The sequence below is a fragment of the Balaenoptera acutorostrata genome, chromosome 10, assembly GCF_949987535.1.
Source record: "Balaenoptera acutorostrata chromosome 10, mBalAcu1.1, whole genome shotgun sequence".
Lineage (NCBI taxonomy): Eukaryota > Metazoa > Chordata > Mammalia > Artiodactyla > Balaenopteridae > Balaenoptera > Balaenoptera acutorostrata.
In genome coordinates this window covers 34609356-34625000 of record NC_080073.1, presented here as the reverse complement: position 1 = coordinate 34625000, position 15645 = coordinate 34609356, and the positions used below count along the sequence as shown (strand labels likewise).

The 15645-nt window shown below is 42.3% G+C and overlaps 1 protein-coding gene across 1 annotated transcript in view; it reads left to right on the top strand.

Moving 5' to 3' along the window:
- The window catches only part of CACNA2D3 (calcium voltage-gated channel auxiliary subunit alpha2delta 3), a 774181-nt gene that overhangs the window by 682088 nt on the left and 76448 nt on the right, over nt 1–15645 (top strand). Inside the window, exons 28-29 of the mRNA XM_057555140.1 lie at nt 8501–8562; nt 9889–9933. Of these exons, the coding sequence (XP_057411123.1) occupies nt 8501–8562; nt 9889–9933 (107 nt within the window). The remainder of the gene's footprint in view (nt 1–8500; nt 8563–9888; nt 9934–15645) is intronic.

The following is a 15645-nucleotide window of genomic DNA, read 5'->3' as shown; positions in this document are numbered from 1 at the left end:
TCAGAAAGCTGAGGGAATATAGGTTTCTTCAGATGAAGTCTGGAAAAATGCTTCCAGATTACCTCAGGGGTGAAAAGAAAATTATTATTCCATTCCACAGCCCTGCTAATTCTTTTCAACATTGATTCTGTCAAGTAATTAGAATCTAAATGGAGGAAACATTCATAATTGTCATTTATTATACTTTACCAAAGGTGACTGCTCCCAAGAAGCTCTGACAGGACAAAAACAAAGTGACTACAAAAGAAATGTGTAGGCGAAGGGATCAGGCCTTCCTACACACATTCCCGGAAGCCAGTCCCAGATTAAAACAGGCCTCTGCAGCTATGAGTCTTCAAAGAAAATCTTCTGCTATCGCATTGTCAATCGAGTGATAATGAGTCCTGTTTCCCTCCCTCTCTCTCACCACAGACATATATCATGTAGCTCTTTGTTACTTAAAAGCATGTATAAGAAAGATTACCCCCCCCTCCACCCCAATACCACAGGGTATACTTCAGAAGTGAAATATGCAATCGGTGAGGGGTTTATATTTAAAATACCTCCTCCCCTTTTATCATTGTATTTCTTCACTCGGCATAGGCTAAAATATGAGGTGTGTCTGCTCCTGTGAGAATGGTTTTTTTTCCCCTGATTTCTGAAATAATACCATACCTTGGAGATTAATGTTCAGGCTTTACCAAGATTATAATAAACAAATATGGCTTTGATCTAAATATTTTTCAAAAGGTTGTTGCTGATCATTCTCCCGTCCCTATAATCTTTTAAGAAAGCCTTTGGACTTGCCAGTCTGACACCCAGGGGGGCATAAATGCAGCTGCCTTTTCTTCCCCCTCATCTCCATGAGGATACTCTGTTCTCAGTTTCGCCCAAATTAGTCCCAGGATTTCAGTTGTGTTTTTTGTCCAACATTCCATCATGCAAATCATTAAAATCTTCACATGAAATATTTAACAGATGAGTTATGTCATAATTCACATTACAGTTTTAAACTGTTATTCATGTGGTAAGTCATTTATCCTGGACATTAGCAGACCCCTGGAATGGGCTTGTATTTGATGTAAGGAAGGTTAGAGTTCTTTTCCTCAGCGCTCCAGGACAGTGGCCTTTTCCCAAACCCCCAGTTAATCATGAAATATTCCAAAAAAGTGACATTGAGATTCATTGTTAGTTCTACTTGCAATTAACTATTTTGAAAACAAACAGAAGAAAACATTTAAACCAATGTGGCTTGGCTAGCAGCTATTACAGTTGACCGTTAATTAAGGCAAGTTGTAATCCAAATGTGCCATGCCTTGTTACTGTCACTGCAAGCCATCATTGCTGTTGGGCACAAAGGAATGAAAATTCAGGGACTCTGTCAGAGGAGGGCTGAGGACAAGGTGGGAGATATTAACCCAGCTGTGTAAAAAGAGCCACTACCCTGCTTGAGAAATATGACCAGAAAGGAGCTCATTTTCTAGTTGAGAAAATGTATGGCCAGCATGAACTTGTAGAATTTGGATTTTAAGAAAACTTGTTCCACTCCTAAGTGATGAGATACAAAGGAAATCCTTAGCATGTATTTTATTTATTAACTTATTAGAGTTTTATTTTCTCTAATAAGGATACGGTTTTCTACCATATTCCTACCCATGAATTGGAATCTATTAGAAGAAAACACTCCTGTTTGTGGGCCAAGCCAGCCCAGGGGAGCTCTGGGATCTGATTTTCTGCCTGAGCACTGGAATGAAATAATTGTCCCCATGCTGCCAGCAGTAGCCAGTCAGTTGAGAAGCTTTGTGACCAGGTAGCCTGGCTGATGAGCACATGGAGCTGATGGTGAGAGTATCAGGGACAAAACCCTCTTGGAGTCTATATGCTGACCTATCTAACCTTGTCCTGAGTGTGCATGGATAATCACAATTCCAGAGGGGTGAGTGATGGCATTTGAAGAGTGGCACACCTTTCATTAATCCTGAAGGGAAAAAAATCCATTTCAAGCTTGCTCAGCTGGAAAGGAATCTTTGCCTTCTGTTTTCTGCTTCATTTTGCCAGTGCTCACATGGCCTTTCCCCCCTTCTAAGGTATTATAATTTTGTAGAGTGTTTACCCACCAACATTACATCCTAAGGGACCTTGGTAGCAGTGGACAATATGGATTTATCGTGGATGAATCTTCTGTTCAGTGTCAGTATATTGGCACAAAAGGTGTACTTGGTTGTGAAATACAAGCAAAAAGGATTAAAAACTAGGAACAAATCATCACATGAATGTTGACAACACTGTCAACCCTTTAGAGTGTTCTGATACACATCCTTTTATTTTGTGTCATTTATCCCCATCCCACGAAAGTGCTGTTCAGAAGCTAGAGCCAGTGTGACTCTCTTTGTAGAGACAGAGAAGTGAAATGATGTACCCATGGGCACTCAGCTGTCTTAGAAACAGTGTTCACAACCAGAGCTCTTGGTAAACACTTTCCTGGTTATAATTTGTTGATGGCGGCAGGGTTGTTTTTCTGTCTCCTGGATGAGCTCTCTATGTGTATGTGAATATATCGCATGGCTGGAGAACTGGGCAAATGGAGGTAGGGGTGTTTTGTGTGAGCTTGCGTGCCAGGCGTGGTGAGCACTGTTTTACAAACCGGATTTGTGCTCCTAGGGGTAAGTTGCCAGTTGAGGCCAAGCCCACAGAAAATTATTTCTAAATGAATACAATATGAAAAAGTTATTTTATTTCTAATTTTACATGTAACATTGTTCTTTGGTGAGTCTCGGATTACACTTGAATGCATGTCTATTAACCTGATATGAGATGCATGCATGATTTCATCTTGAATGCATTTGAATATAATAGCACTGGAAATGTAATTTGTATTTTCAAATTTTATAAAGCAAAATAAATAAATCTTGAGGGTGGTAGCCACATTGAGCATATTGCATTGATTTCTTTGGGTTTCTCTCAAACTAATTACCATCTTCCCCTGGCAAATCCAGGTCTTCTCACACGGGCAGGTCCATCTGCTCTAGATCCTCCATACCTAAGTCATCCTCATTTCTTTCACCTTCAGGTAGTGGGTAGCATGGACGGGTCTGTGGGGAACGTTAACTTTCATCCTCAAGGGACACCAGTCTCCAGTTCCTCTCTGTGTTCCTTCCTGTTATCAGTGATGACTGTCCAATTAAACTCTCTGCGATGATGAAAATGTTCTGGATCTGTTGGGTCCAGTATAGTAGCCACTAGCCTCATGTGGCTATTGAGCAGTTAAAATGTGGCTAGTGCAACTTAGGAACTAAATTATTAATTTTATTTAATTTTGATTTAAATAGCTACATGTAGCTAGTGGCCACCAATTTGGACAACATAGGACTGCAGCATTTGAGGTCAGCTGTTGGTCCCAATTCCAGTGCACTAATCACTGACATTCTGCAAATGAAGTGCCATTATGTTTTGGTGCTTGGATGATGCTCGACTCCGTCAGCTCTGAATATCCTGAAGTGTGATCCTCTCTTCAGTGATTTGACTGCCCTCCCAGGCCTCCATCCATGGCTGTTGCATCCCTTATGTCTTCGTTTCAATACATTCACCACCTGTCACGTATCTGGTTTCTGATAAACATGGGACGAAGAGAGGGAGGGGAAAAGTAGGTAGGAAGGAAGTTAGAGAGTTGGGGAAAGGGGAAGACTGGAAGGAAGATGTTTCATGGAAGCTCTGTGGTCTGTATTGCTGAGCTGAAAATCTGCACTCAGGCATACTTTAGAGTATTGAGGTGTGTTATGGCAGCAGTAACCTGACTAATTCAAAGCAAATTATGAGGTGTCAGTGCTCCAGATGCACGAACATTTCATATGAAAGGCTCTGGGGCTCTTTGGGATGGCAGTTCTCATAACGATGATTTTGCTGTTTTGTTGGTTTCCAAAGACCATCCTAGTATCTTAAGGTCATTGTCCTAGGAGGCTCACACGATATTGGAGTGCTGGGAAGAGTCCCCAGAGATACTTTCTTCTGGGTCAGTTCTGCTCCTGGGAGGTGAGTAAGGAACCACCAGATGCAGTCATGGAAAAGGGACTCTGTCTCCATCCTTGTGTTGAAAGTTCCTAGCAGGGAGCCGGGGAGCCTTTATAATCAAATGGAAGTGAGGAGCACCGTGAACTCCACGAGAAATATGTTGATGATTTTCTGGACTGTCTAAAAAATTTCAAACCCCAGGAATGGTGTTTTAATTTTCTGCATTCTCTTTGGGACTTGGGTTTCGCTAAAGCATTTTCAGTCCTTGTTTTTCTTATTAAATTAGCAGGATTGACTTGAATCAGAATATACCGTTATGGCTTGAAATGTTGAAAGAACAAAGTAGACGGGCATGACAAATATCTCAGGTTCCATTGGGGATGTGTGGGGGATGGGAGAAGAGAGGAGGAGTTGTTGAAGTAATGATGATCTTTTTTCTGATAAAAGTTGAAAAAAGGAAAAATAAAACTGGAACAAAACGAAGGAAAATAGCAAGAGGAAGCTAAATTTCTGTTTGTGGAAGCTTGTATTCGTTTTTCTGAATAGAATTAGCCATAGGAATGCCCTTAAGCATTTTTGTTTGTTTGTGGAGGGGAATTTTTATTCTGGTTTTTTGAGGGTTTTTTGCTGTTTGCTTGTTTGTTTGTTTTTTACTTTAAATCAATTTGTACTTAAGAGATAATTAGCCAAACGCACCCAGTGGCTGTGGCTGCCTGACTCACCTCACTCTCCTATTTCCCACTGTCCAGGCCATTTCCCTAGTCCTTCCTGCTCAGGGCTTTCATTGTGGACTTTCTAAAATATAGATCTGAAGTCCTTTGACTTTTCTACTTAAATATCTTAAATGACTCCTCAGACCCTAAAGCAGGTGTCAGCAAACTTTTTCTGTAAATGGCCAAACAGTAAGTATTTTAGTGTCTGTGGGCCATTCAGCCTCTGTTGCAACTACTCAGCGCTGCTGTTGTACCAGACAGTACGTAAACACATAAGGGTGCCTGTGTTCCAGTAAAACTTTATTGATAAAAAGAGGCTAAATTTGGTCCTTGGGCCAACTCCTGGCCTACAGGATACTCTTCAGGTGTGTTGGCCTGACATTCAAGACCATTTGCCATTTGACCTCAGCCCCCACAACCATCTCCCCCACTCGCATTCTTTCAAGCCTCAGAAGACAGTATGGTCTTTGAAAAGGCTCCATCCTTTTGCCTGTGCTGTTTCTGCACTTGATTCTCATCTTTCCTCTGTTCTTACTTTTTCTATGAGTCAGATCTCCATGCTTTATCTTACACAAAGTTCTTACCGATTCCCCCAGGCCAAGTCTGCCCCATCCTCTGTGCTCCACAGTTCTCTGTTTAAGCCTCTGATGGTGCTTTTACCACGTGGCCACTCCCCACATAGACTCTGAGGGAGCATGTGGTCTCATTCCCCTTAGCACCCAGCTTAGAGCCCGGCATAGAAAGCACCACTGAACAAATGGTCATGAAATTGACCCACCAATGGGCCTGTGAATCTCTTAATCATAGAGAAGTATATTAACTTGTAGGTGAACATACTACAAACCCAGAAGTGGGAAACCATGGGCCAGAGTTGCTGGAAGGGGTGTGGGCAACAAAAAACACAGCCAGGGCAAAATGGAGCAGATCCATTATAATCAAGACTGTCTGGGAGTCCTTTGGCATCGACCTCATGGCCCAGACAGGGAGTGAGTGAGGAGTGAGGGAAGTAGTGTCTAGTTTAGGGCATCAGGACCAGGGAGAGGATGCAGCCTGCTGGAGGGAGATCAGAGAGAAGCAGCCTGCATGATTAATGGGATGGAGGGACTGACTCATGAAGCAAGATTAAAGCACTCTGAGGAGCTGGGATACAGACCGAAAGGGGCAGATGATAGCAGGCTGCAAGTATGTGAGATGGATAAACACCCAGGAGGGAGCAGCTAGCTTCATTAGAGAGGTGAAAACGGGGCCTCCATCAGAGAATGGGAAGGGTGCTCAGAAAGGGCATGGGTGACTGACGGGGGAACTCAGTAGACGATGGGTGGGCCAGGGGAAGCTCTGGGTTGCTGGGAATAGAAACACCATAGAAAGGTCACCGTGGGGTGACTCTCTCAAGGAACCCTCTGCTTTTATCCTGTTGTGTCTCGAAGCCTGCCGTGGCTGTTGACCTTGGCCTGCAGAGATACACACGGAGGAAGAGAGAAAACTCGTTTTCCTCCCTCCCCTTAGATACCAGTGATTGAATGTCACAACAATTTTAAGGCCTTCTGCTCTGAGGTCAGCTTTCTGCCATCCCTCCCTGTGTTTGGTAGAACCAGAGATACTTGCTTCAAGACCCTTGTTAAGTCCAGGTCAGGCTCTTACCTCTGCCTGCTGGTGGATCTGACTAAAAACCCAGCCAGCACTTTGGTTTACAGCTTCCTCAGTTGGTTCCTCTCCAATAGGGATATGGCTCGTCAGGCATTTTGGAAGACAAGATTCATTTGAAATTGCAGTGAATAGCCTTCAGGCTTCAATATCAGCTTCCTTCAGGTATTCTCTGAAATTTTCTCCAGGGCTAGGACGAGCAGTTTATGCTATAGTCTGACCAAATGGCCCATATCGTGGTAGGTCCTCCAGAGCCAACTTACTGTCTACAGTAAGGCCTGTGGAGTAGCCTAGCTCAACCCCGGCTGCACATTTAGATCACCTGAGGTGCTTTTTAAACATACCCATGCCTAGGCTCCACTCCCAGAAATTCTGATTTAAATGGTCTTAGTGTGGCGGGGGAAGGCACCAGGCATCAGAATGTTTTTTTGAAGTCCCGCAGATGGTTCTAATGTGTTGAGAACTGCCACTGAAAAACCTTTATTCAGGTATGATTATAATTCACACTGATGTTTATCTATCTATCTATCTATCCATCCATCCATCTACTAACTATACTATCACCTGAACAGTTTTTCTAAAAAAGCAAGCATTTACCAGTGAGTCATCCATGTGCTTGGCACCTTGCTGGAGGCAGGGATCCAGTGGGGAGCAAGAACATGTCCCTGTCCCTGGGGAGCTTATGCTCCAGAGGATGGAAGACACTTTGGGCAAAGCGGGATGAACCCAGAGTGCTGAAATGGTGCATTTCAGAGTCTTCCGTTCTGCATGTTGCAGCCATGCTTAGCTCTAGTCTTACCCTAGAGTCTGACGTTCTAAGTGCAAAGATAGAGGATGAGTCTCTCTAAGTGTACATATCCCAGTTAACTTTGACTCTCAGGTCTTGCTCCAACAATTTGTTTAGGAAGTAGAAATGCACTTGGTACTTATAAGGGTAACAGCCCAAGACCTTCATAAATCTTCAAGTTCCTGAAGCCAGCAGGAGAATGTTTACCCAAGGTGGGAGTTGGTGGGGGGCATCTAACATGGTGGCCACATAAAAGTATATGAGTGAACTTAGTTTTTTTTTTTTTTTTTTTTGCAATTGTGTATTTCTTTTGATAGGTATTATTATGTAGATTGAAGTTACTGTAGGTATTTCAGCAAAAGAAAAAACATGTGGAAAGATAAATAACAATACTGGTGGTATAAGGATATGGCAAAAATTGAGGAAGTTGTGTGCAATGGACTGAAGTTTGCAAAACTGCCCAGGGGTAAATGGTGTCCCCTTGGGGAGGGCAGTGTTTCCAGCACAGAGTCTCATTCTTTCTTTCCATCTCCTCTAAAGTTTTCTCACCATCTGATGAGCTTTTTCCCCTGACTTGAGTACTTTCGAAAACAGTTTCAAGAGTTACTTTGTCTTGACTTCATAGAGAGAAATATTCTGAGCTTGTTCATTGCCTAGTTCTAAGGTTCCACCGAATTCTTCTTTCCAGAGTTTCAAATCACTTTCTTAACCTCTTCCATTTCTGTACATTTCTCTTACTAGAAGTAGCATTCACTGTTGCCCTAGGGAACTTTCCACAGACAAGCAAAGAACTATATAATTCCACCAGAGTTCCTGGGGAGAGAAGATCACTGAGATGTGGATGCTGGGGGACAGTTCAACAAAGTCATGTCATGGCCGAGTGACTCGCTTCCAAACACCAGCCTCAGGACAAGTACTTTTCAAGTTTCATATCTCAAAAATATATGCAGAGTACACATTTTAGGCATGCAAGTTCATGCAATAATAACAGAAGTGGGAACCCTGAAGAAACCATGATCTTCTGAATATCCTTCTTATTTCCATTCCTGTCTTCAGCTGTGCTGGGGAGGGTGGTGACCACAAGTATATGAATTTTAGAAACACTCAAGTGACATCTCTCCAAAGAGCCATCTGCAGTGTGCTCAGTTTGTTCTGTCAAGAGTTCTATGAGTACAGGTAACCTTGAAAATTCCTTACCTGAAAGATAAAATGTTTTAGTTGTATGCTTCACTGTAAATTTTGTTTTTAAGTGTTTTTATCTGATGTGCTTACATCAGCATCTTACCTTGACAGATAATTTTCAATGATAACCTTAAATAATTGTGTAAAGAGATCTCTAATACCATGTTTTATTTATAATTTGTCCAAGCTGTAGGCATTCAGATGAAACTTGAATTTTTCCAAAGGAAGTTCTGGACTGCCAGCAGACAGGTAAGTTATAATCAGCATGTTGAAGCATTAGCGACACTGTTATTATACAGGTGTTCACATTGGAGTACCTGGAGCCTAAAAGTACCAGATTTCCGATGAATGTTTGTAAAATGAACTGCTGGGCTGCTCAGATTACCTTTCATTTCACTGCAAAATAAAGGGCTGACAGCGTGTTAGACACCACATGCTGGGAAAGCAGGGAATTCGCTCCTGCAAACAGTAGTAATTGTAATTGTGAGATCAAACTAGTGCCCTTCTAAAAGAGAAGTGTTTCTTCTAAGTATTGGGGACTTTTGCAGATTTTCATAGTGACTTTTTTTTAATCTTGTGGTGCCCAAATACTTATTTGTGAATCTCTTTTGAAGGCTTTTGCATAACTAGGTTAGACTAAGCATGCCTTCTTTGGCCAAGGGCTCTTCTGCCTTGGATAATCTGGGAACATTCTTTACTTGCACTATACATTCTGTACTAAGTAATCTCAGTGGTATTTGTTCAGTAATTCAGCAGAAATGGCAACACATAAGTTGCCTCCATCTGTCCAATTCTAAATGTTGAAATGGTGTATCATTTCTTAAATGAAGATACTTTAGGAAACTATGTACCAAAAACACAGACAGGAGTTTTAAAAAAAAGTCACTGGGGGTTAATTTAAAATTAAATGGATACATAATTATATTTCTTGTTACTCAAAGATTTCAGGTCTTAAAAAGACATCAATATTGAATGAAGCATAAATTAAAATGGACAACATAAATTAAAATGAAAAAGGGCCCTGTTGCCCCCAAATTGTCTTTTTTTTTAAATAAATTTATTTATTTTTAGCTGCGTTGGGTCTTTGTTGCACGGGCTTTCTCTAATTGCAGTGAGCGGGCTGGCTTCTCATTGCAGTGGCTTCTCTTGTTGCGGAGCACGGGCTCTAGGCACATGGACTTCAGTAGTTGTGGCACGCGGGCTCAGCAGTTGTGGCTCACGGGCTCTAGAATGCAGGCTTGGTAGTTGTGGCGCACGGGCTTAGTTGCTCCGGGGCATGTGGGATCATCCTGGACCAGGGCTTGAACCCGTGTCCCCTGCATTGGCAGGCGGATTCTTAACCACTGTGCCACCAGGAAGTCCCCAAATTGTCTTTTATATTACTGTTTGGAGCTGGTACTCATCCTAGAGAGGATGGGCCAATTCATCCTGGAGCATTCCCTTTGGATGAAATTTGGTATTTACATAACAGGCTAGGACGTTGATAGGCTGTCCTTGAGTAACTATGTGGCAGCCATAGCAGACACTGGTGTGTCCAAATGACACGTTTCCTTTTGTTTCCCCCTCACCCCACAGTGTGCCTCTCTGGATGGCAAATGCTCTATCAGCTGTGATGATGAGGTATGATGGCCTCCTGGCCCTGTGTCTGCCCTAATCAAGTTGGGGGTGGCAGGGGCGGAGGCGGGTGGTGGTGGAGTGGTTGGATGACTAAGGGTGTTTTCTCACAGGGGGAATGTCTCACAGAGCCAGGTCTAACAGATTGCTCTGGACCAATTTCCAAAAACCCAAGGACATTTGCTTTGTTTCTTTCTTTTTCTTTCTTCTCCCAATCAGATAGTTTATGAGAGCTACAGAAATGTGATATAAATGTCCCACGAACAGCACTACTGGGACTTTGGCATTTTATAAAAAAAGATACAAATTACTGCCATTTGAAACTCATGTTACAACTCTCAAAGTTTTCTCCCCATGTGGTACCTCTTTTCATCTTCTTAACCACCCGGTGAAATGGATAGGAATATATGACCCATTCTGCAGAGGGAGAAACTGAGGATCAGAGAAATAAAATGACTTGCTTAATTTCATGTAATAAGCCAAAAATCTAAGAGTTGAAAACTCAGAATGTTGCATTCTAGCATAATGCTTCCCTCCTACAACTCCCTTTCCCTCCCTTCTTTCTTTCTCTTTATCTCTCTCCCTCTCCCTCAATCTTGGGAGGAGGAGTTTGAATTCCACACATGAGCAATAGAAGAAAAAAGATGTACCACTGTCCTAAGTCTGTCCGTCAGATTTAAGTTTTTACAGCATCCAATCCCATGTATCTTCTGCCCCACATTTTGGATCAAGCAGGTGTGAAGTGGCCTTTCACTTTGGCTTAGGCGGCCTTCCTCTCTCTGAGTCAGCCAAACCATTAGTCAATACATAAACTGGAACTTATAAATGATCACACATTCATATTCCTTCTGGTTACCACAGGGATTAAAGAAATCCTAACCAAACGTAATTCTAACTCAGAAAACATAGATTAGAAGTATATTTCCGAAAAGCAGGTGAAGCAAAGACAAGTAGAGAAATATAAAAGGGAGTCCAGGGTGAAGCTAAAGTAAAAAATGCTCAGTCCCCAAAGATCTGGCTGCCAGTTTAAAAAAAAAAAAAACATAATTGCTGTATGAGTTACTATCCAAAGAGTAAAAACTAATCAATCAGCTTTTCAGCAAAACCCCAACTTTTCCTGACCATCAGATCAAAATTAATTTTCCTGTAGGAAAGAGTACCCTATGATGTTTTATGATCAATACCCTTTCAGTAAGTTTGGGGATGCCATTCATAGGATAGTCAAGTGGCTTCAAACCTCTCCTCTGTCTTTGAGGCATTAATTGTCTTACTGGAGTGTTCAACTCAAGACAACTCAGCTCAACAATAATATTGATTAATCAGTGTCACAAGGCCCTATGTTAAGCCCTTTACTTGTACAATTACTAATCCCTATTTGTGGTAAAAGAACTGAGGACAGTTGGTTGGTTAGTTGGGTGACTGGATGGATGGTTGGTTGGCTAGTGTGATTGATGGTGTTTTGGATAGTTGGGTTGGTTGATTGATTGGTTTCTAGTTGATTGGTTGGAGGGATGGATGAATAGTTGGTTGAATAATCTGATGAATAAAGTTAGAGGCAGTGTTCCTACAACCCACACTGCCTCTGTGCATTCTCATATATAAAAATAAGTGGAAATGGATTCCCACTTAGACTTCGAAACATACAATATATATTAGTTGTTCAGTAACTGATTTCACAGGTGGTCTAGCATAGTGGTTAAAGGCACAGGCTATGGAGTTAGAATAGCTTCAAACTGTGACTCTGACAGTAATAAGCCTTGCCTTTGTTTCCTCAACTATACAATGGGGGTAGAAACACCTACCTCACAGAGTAATGATGAGGATGAATGAGATAATATATGAAAACTTTATAGCACAGCTCCTGGCGAATGGTAAGCACTCAATAAACATCAGCTATCAAACAAAAACATCTGCAGACATGTTCTTCCCTTAGAGTAGTGGCTCACCTGAACCTAAAACCTCAGACGGCAACCACATACACACTTCAGGCAATGACAGTTTCCACTGGGCATGCCTTCCTCACTACTAATGATCTCCTTTAGCAGCCATTGGGATGGACCCCCCATTCAAATATCATTTTAAAAGTTCACACACTTTGAAAATTAAGCACGGAATTTGCTGGATTGCTGAACTTGATCTGATGCTCATTTTGCACTTTGAAACTATCATCCATTTCCCATTTTGACTCTAAATTTTGGCTTCAGGCAAGCAGTTGACATCGTTTTAAATGGAAAAGCCAGGCCCCTTTCCATCCTTTCAGCAGACTCTTTCCACGTGTCATTCCCCTTTCATAGCTTTTAATTAAGTCTTTGAGGCCATGTCCCTCCACTCCCCGAACTGCCCTCGAGTGATCAGGTCCCCATTAAAAACAGCTCTGGGGGCTCATTAAGTTCACATGCTTCTGGCTTCTCCTCTGTACTGAAGACCTGGCCCAACTCCTACAGACTTATCAGACATGCTTTGCCTTGGATCCACTCCAGCCCCTCTGTCTCTCCTAACAATGGCCTCCCTGGGCCTTGGCTAGAGTGCCCTGGGCCGGTGGGTGGAGTCGGTATGGCCAGATGTCTTCCTGGCTTGTAGATACATCTTCATGGAGGGCCTGGCCATGGGCCTGACTGACGACTTTAAGGAGCTCCATTCCACCCAAAGCAAATGTTAACTTCAGAACCTGAGAGGCAACCTCTCACACACTCACTCATTCCTTCAAGACACGTTTACTGAGCCCTCCTTACGTGCCTGGTACCTCCAACGCCCGGGGAGTCAATGGGAAGCAGAGTCAGAAATGGCCCCTGTCCTCCAGGAGCTAACTGGTTAGCAGGGGAGATGAGCGCACACGCTTATCAGCTGACTTGCCTCCCCAGCCTCTTGCTATAAACTATGTAACAACTTCCCTTTCTGAGAAACTCAATTTGCAGCAGTAGGATACTTATAAAGAGGGCACATAGTAGGTGACCAATAAACATCATTTGCTGAATAGACACAAGCACAGGTCCTTCAGGTACTCACTATGCACCTTGCTCTGTGCTCAGCACTTTGTACTCACTGGCCTACTTAATCTTCTCACCACTCCTCTGAAATAGTTGTTGCTGTCTCCATCATTCAGATAAGGAAACTGAGACTGGGAGTGTTAAAAGGCTTTGCTCAAGGTCACACTGATAGCAAGTGTCAAAGTCTCCGATTCTCAAGCTAGTATCTTAGCCTCAGGTAACACAGGTAACCTTCCAGGTAACACAGGCGTGGTGCTGTGCTTCTCACCCCCAAGTACCCTTTCTCCCCAGCTTTCCTTACTATCTGTGACTGCCCAATTCCCATGGCCTGGTTTGGGGCTCTGAACCTCAGATGTCTACCTGACCTGCCTTTGTGGCCTGGAATAGGACTTCTCTGAGCAATACTGAGTCATCAAGTAGTTGAAGAAAGATGCCTTTTTAAAAAAAGACAACTTCTCTCACCCACTCTGTCTTTGTCTCTGCATTTTTCAAACAGCCTCATCTTTACATGTTTTGTCACAGGTGGCTGTGGAGTGGTTGCTTACAATATCTGTCAAAACTTAGAGCTCCTGGTTTCCCCAAGCCCTTCAGCCTGTCAGCCTACCCTTGGGACAGGGCTCTGGGCAGACTCCTTCTGAGAGGTTTGGCTTAATTTGGGGCAGAAGTAGCACAGTGAGGGAAAGCTGAGAAAATATCTCCTCTCTTTCTTTTTACTGGAGGAGGGAGTATGGAGAAGGTGATTGGCTATTTATTGTAAAGAGACATAGAGAAAACAATTCATCAGACTGGAATCTGGCTAATTCTGTCCTGTTTCATAACCCAGTACCCTGCTCACTTTACTCCAGTGGCCTTACTCCATTCCACCATACTTCCCAATAATTTAATCAAGAAAGGTCTGTTTATGAAGTCTTCACAGAGACTAAACATACCTAACATAGCAATATTGCCTATAATGAAAACTAAATGACACCTTTCAGATTAAGGGGCCCAGTTCTACATCAATGACACAGCATCCTTGCTTCTGACCTGTGATTTTCTCAGTGATTTGTCACTCACAGTGTTGGCAATATCTGTTTCTTACTTTCCCCTCTGTGCCTTCCACACCAGAAGAGAGCAGGAGCAAAGGTGGATGCCTGAGAAGTGAGTCTCCTAATGGCCAATCCAACCTTGATTTCACCCAGTGCTGGCCATTATAAGGAGCACAGAGGTCCTCATTTCCAAGAAATGAGGATGGGGAAAGAACCAAACATTTATGGCAAATAATGAAACATTTCATTGAAGCTTTGTCTCTAAATAAAGTGGAAATGGTGAAAATACATTTATTTTATTTAACAAATTTAAATTATAATTGCAGTCATACTCTAATTCTGTAAACAAAGGACACATTTGGTTTGGGAGTAGGGAGTATAACATTTCTGATAAAATTATAAAAATCACAATATAGAATCCATCACTTTATATTCGATTTTCACAGAGTGATCACAAGGAAGGTCAAATGTAGTGGAGCTTGATCAGTTTCCCCAGGAGCTTCTCTTAGTCCCTTGCTTTTGAAATCATTCTCTTTGGAAGCATCTTTCATGTTATCTGTGGTGATGTTTTCTTTCTTCATGTGTTACCTCTGACAGATACTAATGTGCCCACGGCTTCCTGTGTGATTGGAGCTGATCTCCAATATCACTTTCATGGGCTTCATGAAATATTGCCTCTTTCCGAAGATTTTCAGTTGACTTTATAATCTATTTGCTTTGTACTGTCTAATGTTTACAACATTAGACGAACAGAGATTGACCAAAGATATAGGTCTAATAGCAGCAATACCAGTTGGCTAGGGATGTTTGAGTAGGAACTCACTTTATAATTAGGGATAGAGGGTGAGTTATGATGACTTTGGATCTCTATGCAATTGCAAGGATTTGGAGAGTCGGTATTTTAATATGGAGGCCACTCCTATGCTCAACATGTATGACTGAAAGGAGGTTAACCTCCCTTTGCATCAGGGTCTATATCTGCAAAATGACAATCAGGATCCTCAAATAAACAAGGGTATAGATTTGTCTAATATGACCCAATTAACTTAAAATTAAGTTTAACTCTGCACGTAGCTCGTGGCTGCCATATTGGGCAGTAGAACTCTATGAGTGCTTTCATAGTGCTGTGTCCTAAAAAAGGAGAAAGTTTGTCAAGACTCCCACCAGGGACAAAGTAGTCTCCTTACAGCTAAGAGCTTCTTTGAACAGCAGGAGTGTGACCAAGTCATTCATCTGGCCCCTTGGGATAACCGAGAGAAACCCTTGCTCACCAAAGCAGCCGACTCGTTTCTAAAAGATGCTAGCAGGGCTCTTAATTTTCTGCCGATTCTCCACCATTGCCTACTAATAAAGGATGCATCTTTCTGACCAACTTACTGCTATACTTTTGTGCCTCACTAAAATCGACTACACAGATAGGTAAATGTCCCAGAAAACACCAGCCCTGCAGTGGTCTGGAGCTAGGGGAATTTAGCTCAGGGTAAAGATATGTTACAAATTAAATGTTGCAGTCGGTATGTAAAGCCGCAATAAATAGAAACTGAGTTACATCAAGGACGGAATTAAACCTTAAATTTAAACTCCACAGCACTGTAATTAAGACTTAGCCTGTAGCAAATCATTCACTTGAGATTAAAGTAGCATGGGGGAAGCAGAGGTTTGGGCTTACCTTGCTACAATTTATAAATCTGAGCTACCAAAAG